Genomic DNA, 16945 nt, shown 5'->3' with positions numbered 1-16945 from the left:
ATCAAAAACATCAATGTTACCTTTTTTTTTTTTTTGAAAGAAAACATCAATGTTACCTTTTGCTTATTCTTTGTGTTAAGAATCTGGCTTGTTTAATCTGTTTGGAAGAAAGAACTGTTTGATAATTTCAGGGAATATGTTTGCCTGATTCTGCATGTATCTGAAGTCTCTTTGATAAGTCTAATGATTTGGTGACAAACTGATGAGCCTGTGACTTTAAAGATTATGGGATCAAACTTCACTTCGGCCTTTTTAAGACTTGAGATCCCCAATTCTTTGTTCGATCTACAATTCTGCAGCCTAACAAGAATTAGACGTGATCGGTCAAAATTCTGACTGAACATGAAAATTTAAATAATTATATTATCCGTGCAAATGAGCTGATATGTTAATGAACTACTTGCAAACAAGCTCTTTTTACACCGTTACAGATAAGCCGACCCGCATTTACAGGAAGAAGAGTTTGGAAATTAAAGACAATGAAGTCCTTCAATTCCTGCAAATCTCAACTTTGGTTGACATCAATGCTGTAATCCAATCCCGATAATGGTATGTTTACTTATTCTGTCACTCAAATTACTTCTGTATACTGCATAGAAGTAATATTTTTTTTTTTGCTTTGAATTACTATGCACATAACATGTCAATTTAAAATGTGTCGATGCATCGTTACTTTACAACAAGCGAAATTTGCTGTACATAATATACATCCATTGTATACAAGACCTATTACTGTACTTATTACTCTTAACTTCATCTCAATGTAAACATCTTTTTGAAGTCGAGTTATACCTAACAAAACTGGTTAATACTCGATATTTAATCTGTATGATCAAGTTGCAATCCAAACTTAACCAAAAATCACAGCATCTAACGACTTCATTTGACCTGATCTGAACTATCCCAAAACATGACGGAGTCATTCTTTACCAAAACATGACGGAGTCATTCTTTACCAAAACATGACCCAATCTGAATTGACCCGGTCCGATCCGTAAAGCCGGGCCCATATGCAAGAATCCATATCTAGTTATCTAAAATAGTAGAATTAGTAGCTGAGCCCATATGCAACTATGCAAGAATCCATATGTAGTTATCTATAATAGTTGTCGATACGTTGTACGTTAGCTTCAAACGTAAGACTTTAGTACACTTTACAGCAATTCCCATCCAACTACTCTTTTTTCAATTTTCATGCAATTCTAGTGAACAACACATTCGTCTCCGTTGCGCCACGTATCTTTATTTTTTTAGCCCACCATTTTATCACCAATTTTCCACGAAACATTTTTTAAATTTCATTAATCCTATCACAATAAAAGAATGGTTTTTGGTTAAATAAAAAAAATTTATTTCTCTATTTTTTTAATGAAATTGCTCCCATTTTGTGGGTCTAACATGCTAGCTGAACTTTTCCTTCTTTCAAGCAAAGCATTGTTTTCTTTTCTTTTCTGATATTCTATTAATCTAATTATCTTACCTTATTTTCGATGAATTAAATTTTTTTGTTAATTAGATCGTGAACACATCTTTTTCTATAATATTCAATGTATACTATAAAATTTGAATTCATACGTTATTTTAGTGTAGAGAAAGTTATAAGGGTAATAATATAAACAAGACTCGATTTCAAATTTTTGATAACACTCTTAAGTCTTAATGCTTTAACCAATTAATCAAGTTTTATATACAACAATCTTTCAAAAAAAAGTTTTATATACAACATTTTTCTCTAAAGGCTTTGATTCAAAATCTAACATGTTAGAATCTTAATAAATTTTGACCCGTCATATAAGTTTAGATAAGTCCAGATATTAGATAAACTCATCCTCCTTATGTCTTGATTTTCAATTGGATAAGAAAACACAAATTAAAAGGGAGGAAAAAATGAAAGTGATTTGAAATTTTGAATCATAAATTCTAAACTTAAATTTTGGTCCAAGATTTTGCAGACATCACAGTTAAAGCGTGAGAATCAAATTACTTCCAAAAATGGCGGTTTGATTTTAAAATTGCTTCATAGAATTTACCCAATTTATATATTTCCTTGAAAGTTGAATTTTTGTTTCTTCTTTATTTGTTCTTTTTACAGTCTGACTACAACTACTATAGAATCAGATTTTGCTCCCCAGTTTAAGATTGAAAGTGGAAACAAGTTTAAAGTTTGTATCTTTTTTCAATATTTTAGAAAAAATATATTAATTTATTACCCAATTGGTGATTTTATCGATAAAATATTTTAAATTTATTTAAAATAATTGTGGGTTTTGTATGAGGTCATTTTGGTCAGAGTTGGATGATTTTGTAACAGATAACCATTATTTGATCAGCTCTTACCGCCATTCCCATTTCATGGTCACTCAATCTTTTTCTAATTACAGTTAGAAATTATTAATTTTTATTAAAATAAAAATAACACTTTTTTTTTTCAATTATTTCAGCAATTTGGTATTTAAATATATACAAGTTGTATTTATTGAGTGCAGTGGACCTGGAGTGTGGTAGATGTGAATCCTCAAATAAATTCTGGGATTTAAGTGATTAGTGGTGGCCAATTTGCTTATGGGTTTTGCAGGTATGTTTTTTCTTTGCTTTTTTCTTATTGGGTTATGAATCATTTTTAGTGCTTCAATGTTGCAAGCTTCCTAATATTATGGGAGGAAGTTTATAGTAGAGTTCGCTTTATTGTTCATGTGTGTGAGATTGATCAATTTCGGATTTAAACATGGATTTTCTCATACTTTAGGAGATTATTAGACTTTTAAAGTTGAAAAATATGTAGTGTTTTGGTGATGAAGTGAATGAGGTGAAGTTTTTCTCATGTGGATTTGTCTGCTCCTACTATATGGGAACTTTTCTTTTTTTTTTTTTTTTTTTTTTATTTGGCTAGAAATATATGCTTGATCTTAAGAGTTAGAATTGGTATTTCAGCAAAATAATTGTATTTAGATGTGTTTGTCTTCTTTGTAAGAGATCAAATAGATCAAAATTGTTAGTTGTGTGGAAAGATTGAACCTTGTTAATATGGTTAATGTTGATATGCAAAGATTATATGGGATGGGTTGTTTGATTGAATTGGATGTATATCTTGGTTTTAAGAACTCGGCTATTTGCTTAATTCAAAAATTGCTATAATGCCTGTAACTTTGAGATCTGTTTGTTGAGATTTTATGTATATGTCTATGCCCTTTACTTTTATGAGAAGCTTGATTATAACATTTTAGCTAGCTCTGCTTGGCCTATTGCCATCTCCAAAGGAGATGTGAGAAATCGTCTATAACATTGGTAGATAGTGGCAATCTTGGTAGGATTTCTTGTTATCTCCATGACTTAATAGAGAAGTTTTTGGTGAAAACTTAAAATATGTGTGTCTGAACGCGTGTGGAGGGGGGGGGGGGGGGAATTTTGGGGTGAGATTGATAATTTAATCAATCGCGAAGATTACATAACTTTCTCTTTCCCTGAGTAATCTTTTGCAACAGCCTGTTTGCAGGAGATCAATGGATGACATATTTACCAGGATCTTGGATTTGACATCTTACCTAAGCACTCCACTTCTCCATTTACTTGGTAGGTTCTTTGTTACTCTGTACTTTCGTATAGATATGTGAATAATATGATGCCATTATATGGTGTTGCAATCTTTATAAGGATAACAGATGACTTTCTCCACTGAGCCTTAGATTTATGAGATAAAAATGTTTGTAAGTCGTCGTTTGTGTGTTTTATTTTCTAATTACATCTCTTTATGTTTCATTAGAGGATTTGTACTCCGGAATCTTTAATGGACATTTCGAAAGCCTTGTGGCTCTTTGCTCAGGAGAGTATTCAAGCTCTGCAAGTTTTCATGAGCGGAGATCTGCTTTTGGAGAATGCTCATCATCTCCAAAACATAATGCTGCCATATATAGAGGAATACAGAGAAGAGCTCTAAATGTCAAAGAGCCTTCGTGTGTATATACAAGTACAGAAACTGAAACGGAAACAGGACAAACTCATGGAGGACTGCCCCTTGTTTTTGGAGGGTGATGTTGCTTTTTCTCCAGCTCTTATTTTCTTATGCTTATTCTTGTAAATTACAATTTTGACAAAAAAAAAAAAATGATTCATTACTGCTATATTACATGTATTCTTACCTGAAGTTTATTCATAAGTGTAGGTTGACTCTCCCAATATATGGATTGAGGGTTTTTCAGAGATTAGCATTGGCTTCTTTGAGATGTTTTCTAGGGTATTGCAGATTTACGATAGAGCAAGTTAAATGGTAAGCATAATTAATGAAGGCTCTGATATCATGGCCTTTTGGTTTCTAGCTGTAGTAGCACCAAAAAGGCGATCTTTTGGATTTTTACCTTATCTTTTACTTTGCCTTGTTATTATTTCAGCACCATATCCCGAGTACATAAGGGTGTGCGTGGATCAGCTGATGATATAGGTTGGTTGCAACGCACTCCTGGGATGCCTCCCGTTACAGATGGAACAACTAGATTCTTGGAAGTGCTTCAGGATGTCAGGTACATACTGATGCATATATGATCAAATGGTTTATAGTTTACAATGTCATTGTTTGATTTTCTGAGTCGTTAGGTAGTGACTAGTGAGTTACCATTTTGGCTCATAATTTCTATTTTTGTTGTATTATGATGCTCATTACTTAGCATGATTTACAATCTTTTAGAGTACATTGGCTGTGTTTTCTTCATGTACTATAATCTTGCTCATTATATATAAACAGATTAAATTCAAACTTCATCATGAATATCGTGTAGTTAGATTGAGTCATTGTAGTATATGAATAACAGCTGCATCAAATTCTTGTTTCCTGTGAATTATGGGTGCTAAGAAGCATGCTCCATTGTGAATGAATGATTTGAAATCATGGCTATTTTAAATGTGGTGATGTTACAGAACAATTTGGTTCACTTTTCACTTTTGCCTAATGGATTCCCCTGTGGTTAAGTTGCAATGACATGGCTTCTTGTTCATTCCTTATATATATCTCGCGATACAGATTAATAGGAGTTAATCTCATTGAATCATTCAACTTATGTTTTTCTCAGGAACGGAAATCATATGCTGCCTGATTCATTCGTATACCTTCTTATACCAGGTGAATTCCTAGGATGATTTTCTTAGTTGTGTTTAATGTTTATTTAAAGATTGACATTAACACGTTCAGCATGATTCCTTACATTCTATATTTTCTCGTGTTCATTTATTAGGCCTCTTTAGTAATCATGGCCCCTTGTACTTTGTTGCAACCAAGAGATTCTTTTCTAAGATGGGCCTCGCTTGCCACATTGCCAAGATTCATAGCGAGGTGAAGAGAATTACCTTATCTTTGATTCCTGTCAAAAATTGATATGTTGTATAAATAAGTCTTTAACAATATCATCCTCCGAAGTTTCATCTTTTTCTGTTATCTTTCTTCATATATCTCCTGACCTGTTTGTTGCTTCACAAGTGAAGGCCTCAGTGGAGCACAATGCATGGGTATTGAAACACTATATCGAGGAGCTTTACTGGGGTTCTGGAAAGCGTGTGATGCTTCTTGGTCACAGCAAAGGCGGAGTAGATGCAGCAGCTGCCTTGTCAAAATATTGGAAGGATTTACGAGGCAAGGTTGCAGGGTTGGCCCTAGTGCAGAGTCCCTATGGTGGAACTCCCATTGCATCTGATGTTCTTCGTGAAGGCCAGCTTGCTGACAAGAAAGCTAGGAGAGTTACAGAGCTTCTCATTAGCAGATTGATAAAGGTATAGTTTACTTTCAAGATATCTTCTCCTCTTTAATACTAAACATGAACGATAACACGAAGTCTGGTTGAGCCCATCAAAAAACTATTTCAGAAGCTTGTATTAATTTTCTGACCCACATAACTGATATTGGTAGAAATAGGCCTATTTATTTTTTTTCCCTGTTTTGTGTGTGTGTGTGTTTGTAGTGTCTAGTGTGTTAGGATGTTTATGTTGATGCTCTAATAGTTATGCTAAAAGATAAATTCCTTTCGTCTAGAATCAGTTGTCACATTGTTTGAATCCTGTCATTCTCAAAGATTGACATGATTTGATATCTATACCCTTTGTTGTATCATTTACGACATCTCCCCATCACTTAATGTAAGTCTAGGCTTATAAGGTATCTTATCATAAATCATTACTAATGTAGGAAGGTGGTAACTTATTCCGGACATCCTGTAATATCATGTGTCCAATATGCAACAGCTTCTATGTAGGAGAAATCTGAAACTGGGTTCTGCTGTCATTCTGTTTCCTTTACCAAGTTTTTTAGTCCAGCTGAACAAACCTTGCTGTGAATTGTTATTACCTTTCATTGTCAGCTGACCTTAAAATACTGCAACAACTCGAGGTTGACTAGCTCAAAGCTTGCTACAAATGATGAAGCTTAGTTAATAAAATCCTAGAAATTCATGTAAAGATTCAAGATAATGTACATGATTGACAGAAAAGATTTCTCTGTTTCGGCTACTTGCAAATTTTTACTACATGTTCATTGTTTCTTGTTTGAATCCCTTGATTCTGATATCTTGAAAATAATTCTACTGCAACCTATTTTTCTGTTTCTAGGGCGACTTTCAGGCTCTGGAAGACCTCACATATGATAAACGGAAGGAGTTCGTCCTAAGCCACAAACTTCCTGAAGAAGTTCCACTCATCTCCTTCCATTCTGAAGCAAGCATTGCCCCAAGTGTTCTAGCCACATTGACTCAAATAGCCCACGCCGAGCTCCCATGGTTTCCTCTCCCAACATTCTGTGGTGTGCCATCCGATGACTATGTCCAACCATCACGGAAGGTGCCTGTAATGATTCCCATATCAGCAACCATGGCCGTCACTGCTCTTCACCTTAAACTAAGATATGGGGAAAAGAGTGATGGGCTTGTTACATGCCGTGATGCAGAAGTCCCTGGCTCTGTTGTGATTAGGCCGGATAAGAAGCTTGATCATGCTTGGATTGCTTACTCTTCATGGAAAAAGAATCCTAGTGAGCCTGATTGCGGTGAAATGTGTGAAGCTATCTTGACCTTGCTTGTAGAAATTGGTGAGCAGAAAAAGGCAAACAAGAAAGCTGATTAATTTAAATGAAAACTCATACGTCTATACGAGTACATGAGTATAGATCAGTTTGATTTCTCTTATATGTTGCTAACAATGCTTAGGTTGGTACGACCTATGATCTAATAGAATGAATGAAATTAAAGTACCAAAAAAGGGTGCTTGTTACTTTCATTTGTTTTAGTTTTCATTTCTTTTACTTGTTGTTTTGTATGTATCATAGCTCTAAACTCTTGAGTCATTAGACCTTGAAACACTATATTAGAATGAACAAGAATTGACCAAAATTATTGAATTGTGTTTTATCTATAGTATGTTATTTACGATTTCTTGTAAATGGGTTAGTTTAAATTCATTAATTTGCAAATCATGTTTAAGGTTCTATGAGTTTTTGCCTGAGGGTTTTGGCGGAAAAAGTTGAAAAACCTAGAACTTTAACGTTTATAAAAGAAATAACTAAAAAGGCTATTGCATGGTCCTAAACTATTGCTTCATCCACTCGTATAAAATTTTTAGTCTTCGCACCCAAAAAAAAAAAAAAAAAAAAAAAAAGGTCCATCGTGTATATATTTGTGGTTTCTGTAAGAATATTTCTTAGGCCTAAAGATTTCACATAAAATCTATGGTAAATTGGTAATTAAGTAAGATGAATGATAAGTAAAGATGGATGATGATATGACGGGTAAAGAATGCAAATAATACTCAAAAATATTAGGCAATTTCACATATAATATATGTTAAATTGGTCAGTAAGTATAATGAATTAGTAAGTAAGGATGATAATGTGGCGGGTAAAGAAGGTAAATAATACCCAAAAATATTAGGCCTAAAGATTTCACACATAATATATGGTAAATTGGTAAATAAGTATGATGAATTGGTAAGTAAGGATGATGATGTGGCGGGTAATGAATGCAAATAATACCCAGAAATAAAACATACTCCATATTATTAATTTGCAAATTTGTAATTGCTAACATATTTAGGAGATTATGTTAATATACAAAGGGCAAGAAGTGATTCTCCTAATTTGCAACATGCATGCTATGAGATTCATTTTTTCCTAATGTTTGTATAGCATACACGTAAGTTAATTTCAGAAACATATATTTATTTGCCATAACTCTAATAAACCTATGATTGTAATAGGTAAGTAATAAGATTATGGTTAAAGGTACAAAATTTGGCTACTCTATATATATACATGCAAGTTAAGGTTAAAGTTTATTAAGGCCCTGTTTGGTTAGGCTGAAAACCATTTCCAGGAAAACTATTTTCCTCATTTTACGTTGTTTGGTTTGGGCCGGATAGAAAAAGGAAAATTTGGGCTGAAAAACTATTTTCCTTGTACAAGAAAACGTTTTCCCCCAAATTAGAAGGGAAGTCGTGTTTTCAGATTTTCACCCTCCTTCCATCTTCCCCCTTCTCCTTACGCTGCTAGCTACGAACTCAGGTAGATCTTCCTCACTCAATTTTTTTTTACAAATTTGGTAATATTCTCTCTCTTCTTGTCTTGATTATTAATCTAGGGTTTAATTTGATTTAAAATTCGATTGTTTTTGGGTATTTCTTGTACATATTTTGATTATTCGATTGTATTTTTTTTTACAAATTCGATTGTTTTTGGGTATTTTTTGTACATATTCGATGGTTATAATTTGTTGTTAGATTCATTCTACTTGCTGCAAATTTTATTTTCTTCATATATTTTACATGTTTTTATCATGCCCACAAAGTGTTTGATAAAATGCCTCACCTAAAATTTGTTTTATTTTGATGATTTTTTTGAAGATTGTAAGCTAGTATGATGTCGGATCAAGGGGTAGCATCTCAAAATTCACTTCAGGTATATAATACATCTCTAATGGTCTGATTTTACTTGCTTCATTATGTAGAGAATGTAAGAAAATTTCTGTCATATTCTTCTGGAATCTGGTAATACTCATTAGTATGTTACCATATTGTAGAATAAATCTATAACACATTCACATGCATGTTGTTTCAGTAAAATAAACAAATTAATTAATACCAACATGTTTATTGAAATTCTATCTGCAATGTGCATTTGTGATGTACATAGATCCAAGTAGTCATCTGACCTTCAATGTACTTGGTAGAATATAGTCATATTGCACTTCTGAATGTGTCTGATGAAATGATCAATTAGTACCCATCCTCAATTGCATTAGAAAAAGCACATTTGTTCTCTGGTTAGCCAAATCCAATCTTATTTCAGATTTTTTTGAGCCAAATCCAATCTGATTTCAGATTTTTTTGAGTACCCAGCTGGTTTAATTTTGTAATTATTGAGATAATTTGCTATTTTTGTATATGTTATGGCTTATTATATAATTTGTTGTATGTGTTATTGTAGATGACCCATGAAATGAAAGGCATGATTCTTGGTTCTGTGGCAGCTATAATTGCTTCTGATCTTTCTCTTGTTGAAGAGTATAGGTTAAAGAATAAAAGGCCTAGAATAATTAGGCAACCTTATGTGAATAGAGATAGTTTGAGGGAGGCAAATATCAATAGTATTTTACATTGTGGTGACACTCATTGTCTAGGACAAATTCGTATGAGGCCTACTGCATTTTATAGCCTGTGTAATATTCTAGTTGAAAGAGGACTTTTGCGGGAAAGTGTTCGGATGAGTGTTAAGGAGCAAGTAATTATATTTTTACACTTATTGGGGCATAATGTAAGGTTTCGTGTGATTGAGGGAAGATTTTTTCGGTCAACATGGACCGTACACTACTATTTTCATATTGTACTTCAAGCTATCCTTCGATTGTATCCAGAGGTAGTGAAACCACCAACAACTTCAATTCAACCAGAAATTCAAAACAACCCTAGGTTCTTTCCATGGTTTGAGGATTTCATAGGGGCTATAGATGGAACACATGTGCGTGCCTCCGTTCCCATTGAGATACAAGATAGATTTCGTGGTAGAAAGGGCGGAACAACGCAAAATGTGCTAGCTGCTGTTGATTTTGATGCCAAGTTCACATATGTTCTAGCTGGCTGGGAGGGTTCTGCACATGATTCAAGGGTCCTTAATGATGCGCTAAGTAGGGGTTTCAAAATTCCAGAAGGTAGTTGTCTCTTTTTTGGTAGTTGGCTAGTTGCAAACTGAAGATAAATTGATTATAATATGCATTTTTATTTTTGTGTGCAGGGAAGTATTATCTTGCAGATGCGGGTTTTGGTAGTCGCAAAGGTCTTATGCCTCCATACAGGAGAACCTGTTATCACTTGAAAGAATTTACAAACAATCCTCCAGAAAATGAACGGGAGTTATTCAACCTTCGACACTCTTCAATTAGAATGGTTGTAGAGAGAGCGTTTGGAATTCTAAAGGCGAGGTTTCGTGTTTTGGATGCTGAGCCTTTTTGGTCATTTAAAACCCAGGTTGATGTGGTTTTAGCATGTTGTTTGATACACAACTTCCTTAGGGGTGTGGATCCTAATGACCAGATAACTAGAGAGGTAGACTTGGAGATGTATTCACATGATACAAGAACATTGCTTACTCGAAGGGAAATGCGAGAAGAAACAAATGAGTGCATTAATAAAAGAAATGCCATAGCATTAGCCATGTGGACTGCATACAAGAGGCCTCAAACAACCTGAGTTTTTCTATTTATTTCCTATTGTAATGGGTTACACTAATGATTTGAAGTAGAAATTGCAAAGATGTTTATATTCTCCTTAATTACATGAACTTTTATTTTGGTGAATGTATATGAAATGATTAGATTTTCTTGATAATTCATGTGGTTTGCATATGAAAAGCATGTGTATCTACAATTGCAGGTGAAGAATGAAGAAAAAAAAGGGAATTTTCGTTGGTCAAAACAAATGTCCAAGGAGTTGCTGGGATTTCTTGCAGAAGAAGTGAGAAAGGGAAATAGGCCAAATAACACTTTCAGAACAAGCTCATTTGTTGCTGCTGCAAAAAATATATCAGAAAAATTTAAAACTTCCTGCACGGCTGACCATGTTGAGAACCACATGAGGACGGTGAAAGCTAATTGGGCAATCATATCGAAAGTTCGTGGTAACTCTGGATTTGGGTGGAATGACACTGTGAAGATGGTAACAGCATCTCCTAATGCTTACAATAACTATGTTCAGGTATCTTAACTTTTCACTAGCTTTTTACATGCTATAAATTATTATGGTGTGTATAGAAAAACAACTCAGAGAAGAGTTTTCCAAATCAGTTTGTGATATTTATTCTGTTTGTATTCTTACATGCTTAGGTATTTGGGTTTTTTTTTTGGATAGATAATCACTTTTTCAAACTTTTGGCTATATATGACAAGGGAGCAGGGCTAGATATCTGGAATCTGGTCCACTGGTATTACATAGCTAGATATCAGCAGATTATTCTTGATTCAACCTACTAGATCTGTGCATTACATAGCTGTCAGATACTCTGGCCTGTTTCATAATTATAAGTGTGATATCTAATTGCTGCAATTTTGTAGAGAATAAGTTGTTTATAGTACGTATGGTAGATGGTTGGGTAGTGACGTATAGTAGATGGTCTTATAATTATGCTTTCATAGTCATGGTTGCTTTATATTACATTGTTTCAAGTATTTCACTGATATTTTCTCCTTTTATATACAGGAAAATCCTTCTCATGAGAAATATCTCAACCGAAAAATTGATATGTATGAAGAAATAGCAATCGTGGCTGGTAAAGACATGGCTCGTGGAGACTTTTCTAAGAGTTTTGCTGATATTGAACTTAACAATGAGAGTGGACAAGGGCAGCCTACAAGTGTGGCAGAAGATGGGACATCAAAATCAGATAGTGCCACTTCTTCAGAGCCAAGACAACATCGTAAGAGGACTCGAGGTGAAGATGACACTTGTGACTTGCAACAAATAATATCTAATCAACTAGGAGAAGTGGTTAGTGCTCTGAAAAAATTCTCAAACAACCAACTTGATGTGGAGAAACTTTATGAAGAGATAATGAAGATGGATGATTTTGAAGAAGCAGTTCGTGATGCCGCATTTGACCACTTAGTTGAGCGGGAGATGCTTGCCAAAGCTTTTTTGACAAAGAGCAAACCTCTCCGAAGAGTTTGGATCCGAAACTTTATAAATTCCCTTAATCGTTAAAATTAGAATGAGTATGTTTTAAACTTCATAGCTTTGTTGCTGCTACTTTGTACTAGTCTACAACATTTTATCTTACTTATATAATTTTATTATGCTAATTTTTACCCTTTTATTTCTAAATTGCAAAAAATATTTACAAAAACAAATTCAAAGTTATCCCTTAAAAAAAAAAAAACAAATTCAAAGTTAGCTTAGAAAAAGTTCAAAGATTATTATAGTATTAGTAGTACGGTATGAGAAAGAACTGATAAGATCTTCCATATAAATAATATTGGAAAGACAAAGAATAATTTTTTTTTTTTTAAAAATGTTGATTTTCTATTGAACCAAACGACGGAAAATGCTTAAAAAGGAAAATCAGTTTACATGTAACCAAACAAGGGAAATGTGTAGGACATTACATTTTCTTATGAAAAAGGTTTTTCATGGAAAATCATTTTCCATTGAAAACATTTTACACCCAACCAAACAGGGCCTAAGTTTTAACACATCAACTATCTATTGTAACAACTTTGAGAGTAGTAATATATTTTAGTGCTTTATATTGAAGATGAATTCTGATAAGAAAGTAGTGACGCCTGTTGCATATAAAGTAAGGTATGCAGAGTGCAAGAAGTATCATCCAGCTAGCAATGGAGGGCTTGTGTTAGATGGATGTCAAGAGTTTATGGCGAGCGGCGCCGGAGGCACCACTTGCTCTGTTTGTGGCTGTGATCAGAGGTTTCATCGTCAAGAATATTACGCTGATGGTTTTTCTTAGTGATCATGATCAAGCTCGATTGAGTTTAAATTAATTAATTAATTAACTAATTAGAGGTGTTTAAGTATTAGTTAGTATATTGTTTGCATGTTTAAGAAGGGATTTGCTTTCATGAATAAAGGTTGTGTTAGGGTTATTAATGCTTGTACTGAATAAGTGATTCCGTAATTTCTATTATCAAATTCAATAATAAAAGAGTTCCTATATTACTTCCTCCGTTCTATTAATATTTTAAAAGTGGACTTTTTGCACTATTCACCACTCTTGTTTGACTATATAATATGATTTATACGTTAAGCAAAATATAGTCTGTGGGTTCGTCTCATAAAATACTTTCACACATGCACACAACTAGAGATGTCAATATGGGCGTCCGACTTAGGTCTAATTTTAAATTTAAATTATGCTAAATTATTGTGTCTACAAGGATCAAATTAAATCTAAATAAGATATTTTTCCAGTCGGCCGGGTCAGGTTTTGACACCTCTACACACAATGGTGTGGAATTGTGGAAGGATTGAAACTCGAGATTAATTCCACTAGATAGCTAGCTTGCTTCATTGTATTAGTACGTAGTAATATCGTTGTTCAAGTAGATGGAGGCAGAAATAGCCATTTGCTAAAGAGAAGGTGATGTTAATAATAATAATTATGTTAACCATCTATTTTAATCACAATGAATATTACTTGTTTGATTTATTTACGTACCACGTTTCTTTTTTTTATTCACTTTGACCTAGACGAATTTGACATAGGATTAAAGTTACACGATGATGGAATATGAAAACATGTTATTTTATAACTAAGGGCCTGTTCTCTTACGTTGAAATTCAGTTCAGTTCAGTTCCTAAATTCCTTCTCTTATAAAATATTCATTTCAGTTCAGTTCCGTTCAGTTGAGTTCAGTCAATGAGAACAGGCCCTAAGGATGTTTTTACAATGGCTATTCTAAAACTATTACCGGCTTCCATCAACAAAATCTATATAAAGGAATAATATTATTGCGAATCATCAGAAAGTTGAAAAACCTAGAACTTTATGACATTTATAACGTAATTAAAAAGGCCATTGCATGATCCTGAACTATTTCTTCGTCCACTCGTAAATAAAATCTTTTATTCGTTTGGCATTATTGTGATTTTCAGTTTTTTGGTTTTTAAAACCATATGATATGTGTCATATAATGAATTAAAAATTAGTCAAACTTATTAAAATTATAATAATTTTGAAAACTGACAACAGCAAAGTGGAAATATCTTTTTCTTATTTCCTGTTTTTGGTTTTTAATAAAAAAAACAGAAAACTAAAAACAAAAACGATTTAGTTCATTGTTTATAACATTATTGTTTCTTTATGCATTTTTCTTAGGCCTCGTTATTTCACATATGATATATGGTAAATGGGAAAGTAATTAAGTAACTAATATGATGAATTGATAAGTAAGAAAGATGACATGACAATATAATATGATATTTATTTTTTTTTTCTAATGTGTGTATAGCATACACGTTAACTTATGAAACATATATTTGCCATAACTCTAATAATCTTATTTTCTTCCTCAAAAAAAAAAATAATCTTATTTCTTAATTAACTCTAATAATCTTATTTTCTTCCTCAAAAAAATAAGATGAATGAGAATTAAAGGTTTCACGTGTAATATATGGTAAATTGGTAAGTCTGATGAACTGGTAAGTAAGGATGATGATATGGCGGGTAAAGAATGTAAATAATACCCAAAAAAAAAATTATGCCTCAAGATTTCACATATAATATATGGTAAACTAGTAAGTAAGTACGATAAATTAATAAGTAAGGATGATGATGTTGCGGGTAAAGAATCCAAATAATACCCAAAAATGAAACATACTCGGTATTATTAATGTGCAAATTTGTGATTGCTAACATATTTAGGAGATTATGTTAAGAGAATAAGAGCAAAAATTGATTCTCCTAATTTGCAACATGCATGCTATGATATTCATTTTTTCTTAATGTGTGTATAGCGTAAACGTTAACTTAGAAAACATATTATACATTTGCCATAACTCTAATACCTATATGATTGTACGTAATAGGTAAGTAATAAGATTAGGGTTAAAGGTACACATTTTGGCTACTCTATATATGTACATGCAAATTAAGGTTTAAGTTTATTAAGTTATTACACATCTAATGTCTATTGTACTACGTAAAATTTTGAGAGTAGTTACTTTAGGGTTTTAGATTAAGGATGAATTCTGATAAGAAAGAAGTGAAGCGTGTTGCATATAGTGTAAGGTATTTATAGTGCTGGAAGAATCATCCAGCTAAGAATGGAGGGTTTGTCTTAGATGGATGTCAAGAGTTTATGGCGAGTGGCGCCGAGGGCACGGATGGTGCAAGTATTTGCTCTGTTTGTGGCTGCAATCGGAGATTTCATCGTCGAGAATTTTATACCGATGATTTATTTTCATCATGATCAAGCTCAATCGAGTTTAAATTATTAATTAATTAATTAGAGATGTAAAAGTATTAATTAGTATGTGGTTTGCATGGCTAAGAAGGGATTTGGTTTCCTGATTAAAGGATGTGTTAGGATTATGAATAATGCTTGTACTAAATAATTGATTCCGTAATTTTCTATTATAAATTTCAATAATAAAAGAGTTCCTTTAAAATTATTTAGAGGTGTTCCAAGTATATTAATTAGTACATTGTTTGCATGGCATAAGAAGGAATTTGGTTTCTTGATTAAATTAAAGGTTGTGTTAGGATTATGAATGCGAATAATTGACTCCGTAATTTTCTATTATAAATTTCAATAATAAAAGAGTTCCTTTAACTAATTAATTAGAAATATACAAGTATTTATCAGTATAAGAAGGTATTTAATTGGTTTATTAATTAATTAAAGGCTGTGTTAGAATAATGAATGTTCTACTGAATACTTTTTTTGCCAATACATGAGCAAGCAGCTCCATTTCCCTTTCTTCCCACATGAATACTTAATTCTGTATTTTTTTATTATAAACTTCAGTAATAAAAGAATATAAATCCTATGAAACTCTTTGGTACAATATTTTGACATCCGTAAGTATAATTAACATAAATTGCACTAGTGTTATGAGCTTGATGAATTTACTTCACCTATTGATCATTTGGTGATTTTATGAAGGGATCTAATGGGTGACTTCATTTAATATATATGTATCGAATGTTGGATTGAAGGTTAACAAGCGTTAAGTTGTGCTCCATAGTAGATTAGTAGGACGACATGATATTGGCCCTGTTTGGGAGAAAGTTGAAAGCTGAAAGATGAAGCTGATTGAGTTAGCTAATTTTGACTAGCTGGTTTTATTAACTGATTTGACTAACTTATTGTATTAACTGATTATATAAAAGTGTTTGGTAAATAGCTAATAGCTTAAAGGTGTTAGAGTGTGTGAAATGACCAATAAGCTAATTGTTGGGTAGGTAGTTTAGATAGGATTTTAAATTAAATGAGGTTATAATTCACAATAATTAATGAATAAGCTAATTGAAAAAGCTCCTAAAATGAGCTTTTTCAAAAAGAGCTTATTTAGTGGAATAAGCTTTTTCAATAAGCTTACTACCAAACACTAGTATTAACTTGTTTGACTAGTCAATCAGCTAAAGTTAGTCAAATAAGCTAATATTACCCCAATAAGCTTACTGCCAAACAGGGCCAATTATGAAAATATTTCAACAACTTGTCTAGATTTCAGATATCTCATATTATTTACATACATCATACAGAGTACTATTTATCTTTTTACTAAATCTAGCTTATTGCATAGTAATAACCTATAGTAATTTGGAAACCGGAGTCCTATACTCAATACGTACAAACCATGTATCAAAATAAAGAGCAAATGAGTAAAAAAGAAAACAAAATAAGTCTAAGGTAATAAGGTACACATGCACCATTCCTAGCTAAGTAGCTATAAGTTTACCTTGGAACAACTAGAG

At 32.7% G+C, this 16945-nt stretch overlaps 2 protein-coding genes across 3 annotated transcripts; both read left to right on the top strand.

The window, feature by feature from the left end:
* Positions 1-1850: 1850 nt before the first annotated feature.
* LOC145611178 (uncharacterized) lies at positions 1851-7381 on the top strand. 2 transcript variants are annotated; one of them, XM_081666465.1, is made up of 10 exons: positions 1853-1968; positions 2442-2575; positions 3483-3570; positions 3761-4025; positions 4160-4264; positions 4386-4514; positions 5061-5110; positions 5223-5320; positions 5470-5754; positions 6586-7381. In XM_081666465.1, the coding sequence occupies exons 3-10, from the start codon at positions 3501-3503 to the stop codon at positions 7093-7095; spliced, it is 1512 nt and encodes a 503-aa protein (XP_081522591.1). In that variant the 5' UTR covers positions 1853-1968; positions 2442-2575; positions 3483-3500; the 3' UTR covers positions 7096-7381. The 2 variants fall into 2 exon arrangements, with proteins under 2 accessions (XP_081522590.1, XP_081522591.1); XM_081666464.1 differs by having other exon boundaries at positions 1851-2575.
* A 3467-nt stretch (positions 7382-10848) lies between these two features.
* On the top strand, positions 10849-12973 carry LOC145612716 (uncharacterized). The gene is made up of 3 exons (XM_081668018.1): positions 10849-11211; positions 11713-12174; positions 12764-12973. Exons 1-3 carry the CDS (start codon positions 10849-10851, stop codon positions 12971-12973), a joined length of 1035 nt encoding a protein of 344 aa, XP_081524144.1.
* Positions 12974-16945: the final 3972 nt, after the last annotated feature.

The sequence above is a fragment of the Chenopodium album genome, chromosome 24, assembly GCF_948465745.1.
Source record: "Chenopodium album chromosome 24, dcCheAlbu1.1, whole genome shotgun sequence".
NCBI lineage: Eukaryota > Viridiplantae > Streptophyta > Magnoliopsida > Caryophyllales > Amaranthaceae > Chenopodium > Chenopodium album.
The sequence above is the reverse complement of the archived record's forward strand: the minus strand, read 5'-3'. Positions and strand labels throughout refer to the sequence as shown.

Excerpts from the sequence above, each read along its gene's own strand:
- LOC145611178 (XM_081666464.1), top strand. The coding sequence starts at position 3,501 with ATGGATGACATATTTACCAGGATCTTGGATTTGACATCTTACCTAAGC. Across the intron at positions 4,026-4,159 it reads CTGCCCCTTGTTTTTGGAGG|GTTGACTCTCCCAATATATG; the intron begins GTGATGTTGCTT and ends TCATAAGTGTAG. Across the intron at positions 5,755-6,585 it reads TCATTAGCAGATTGATAAAG|GGCGACTTTCAGGCTCTGGA; the intron begins GTATAGTTTACT and ends TTCTGTTTCTAG.
- LOC145612716 (XM_081668018.1), top strand. The coding sequence starts at position 10,849 with ATGTGGTTTGCATATGAAAAGCATGTGTATCTACAATTGCAGGTGAAG. Across the intron at positions 11,212-11,712 it reads CTTACAATAACTATGTTCAG|GAAAATCCTTCTCATGAGAA; the intron begins GTATCTTAACTT and ends TTTTATATACAG. Across the intron at positions 12,175-12,763 it reads AGAGCAAACCTCTCCGAAGA|ATGAATTCTGATAAGAAAGT; the intron begins GTTTGGATCCGA and ends TTTATATTGAAG.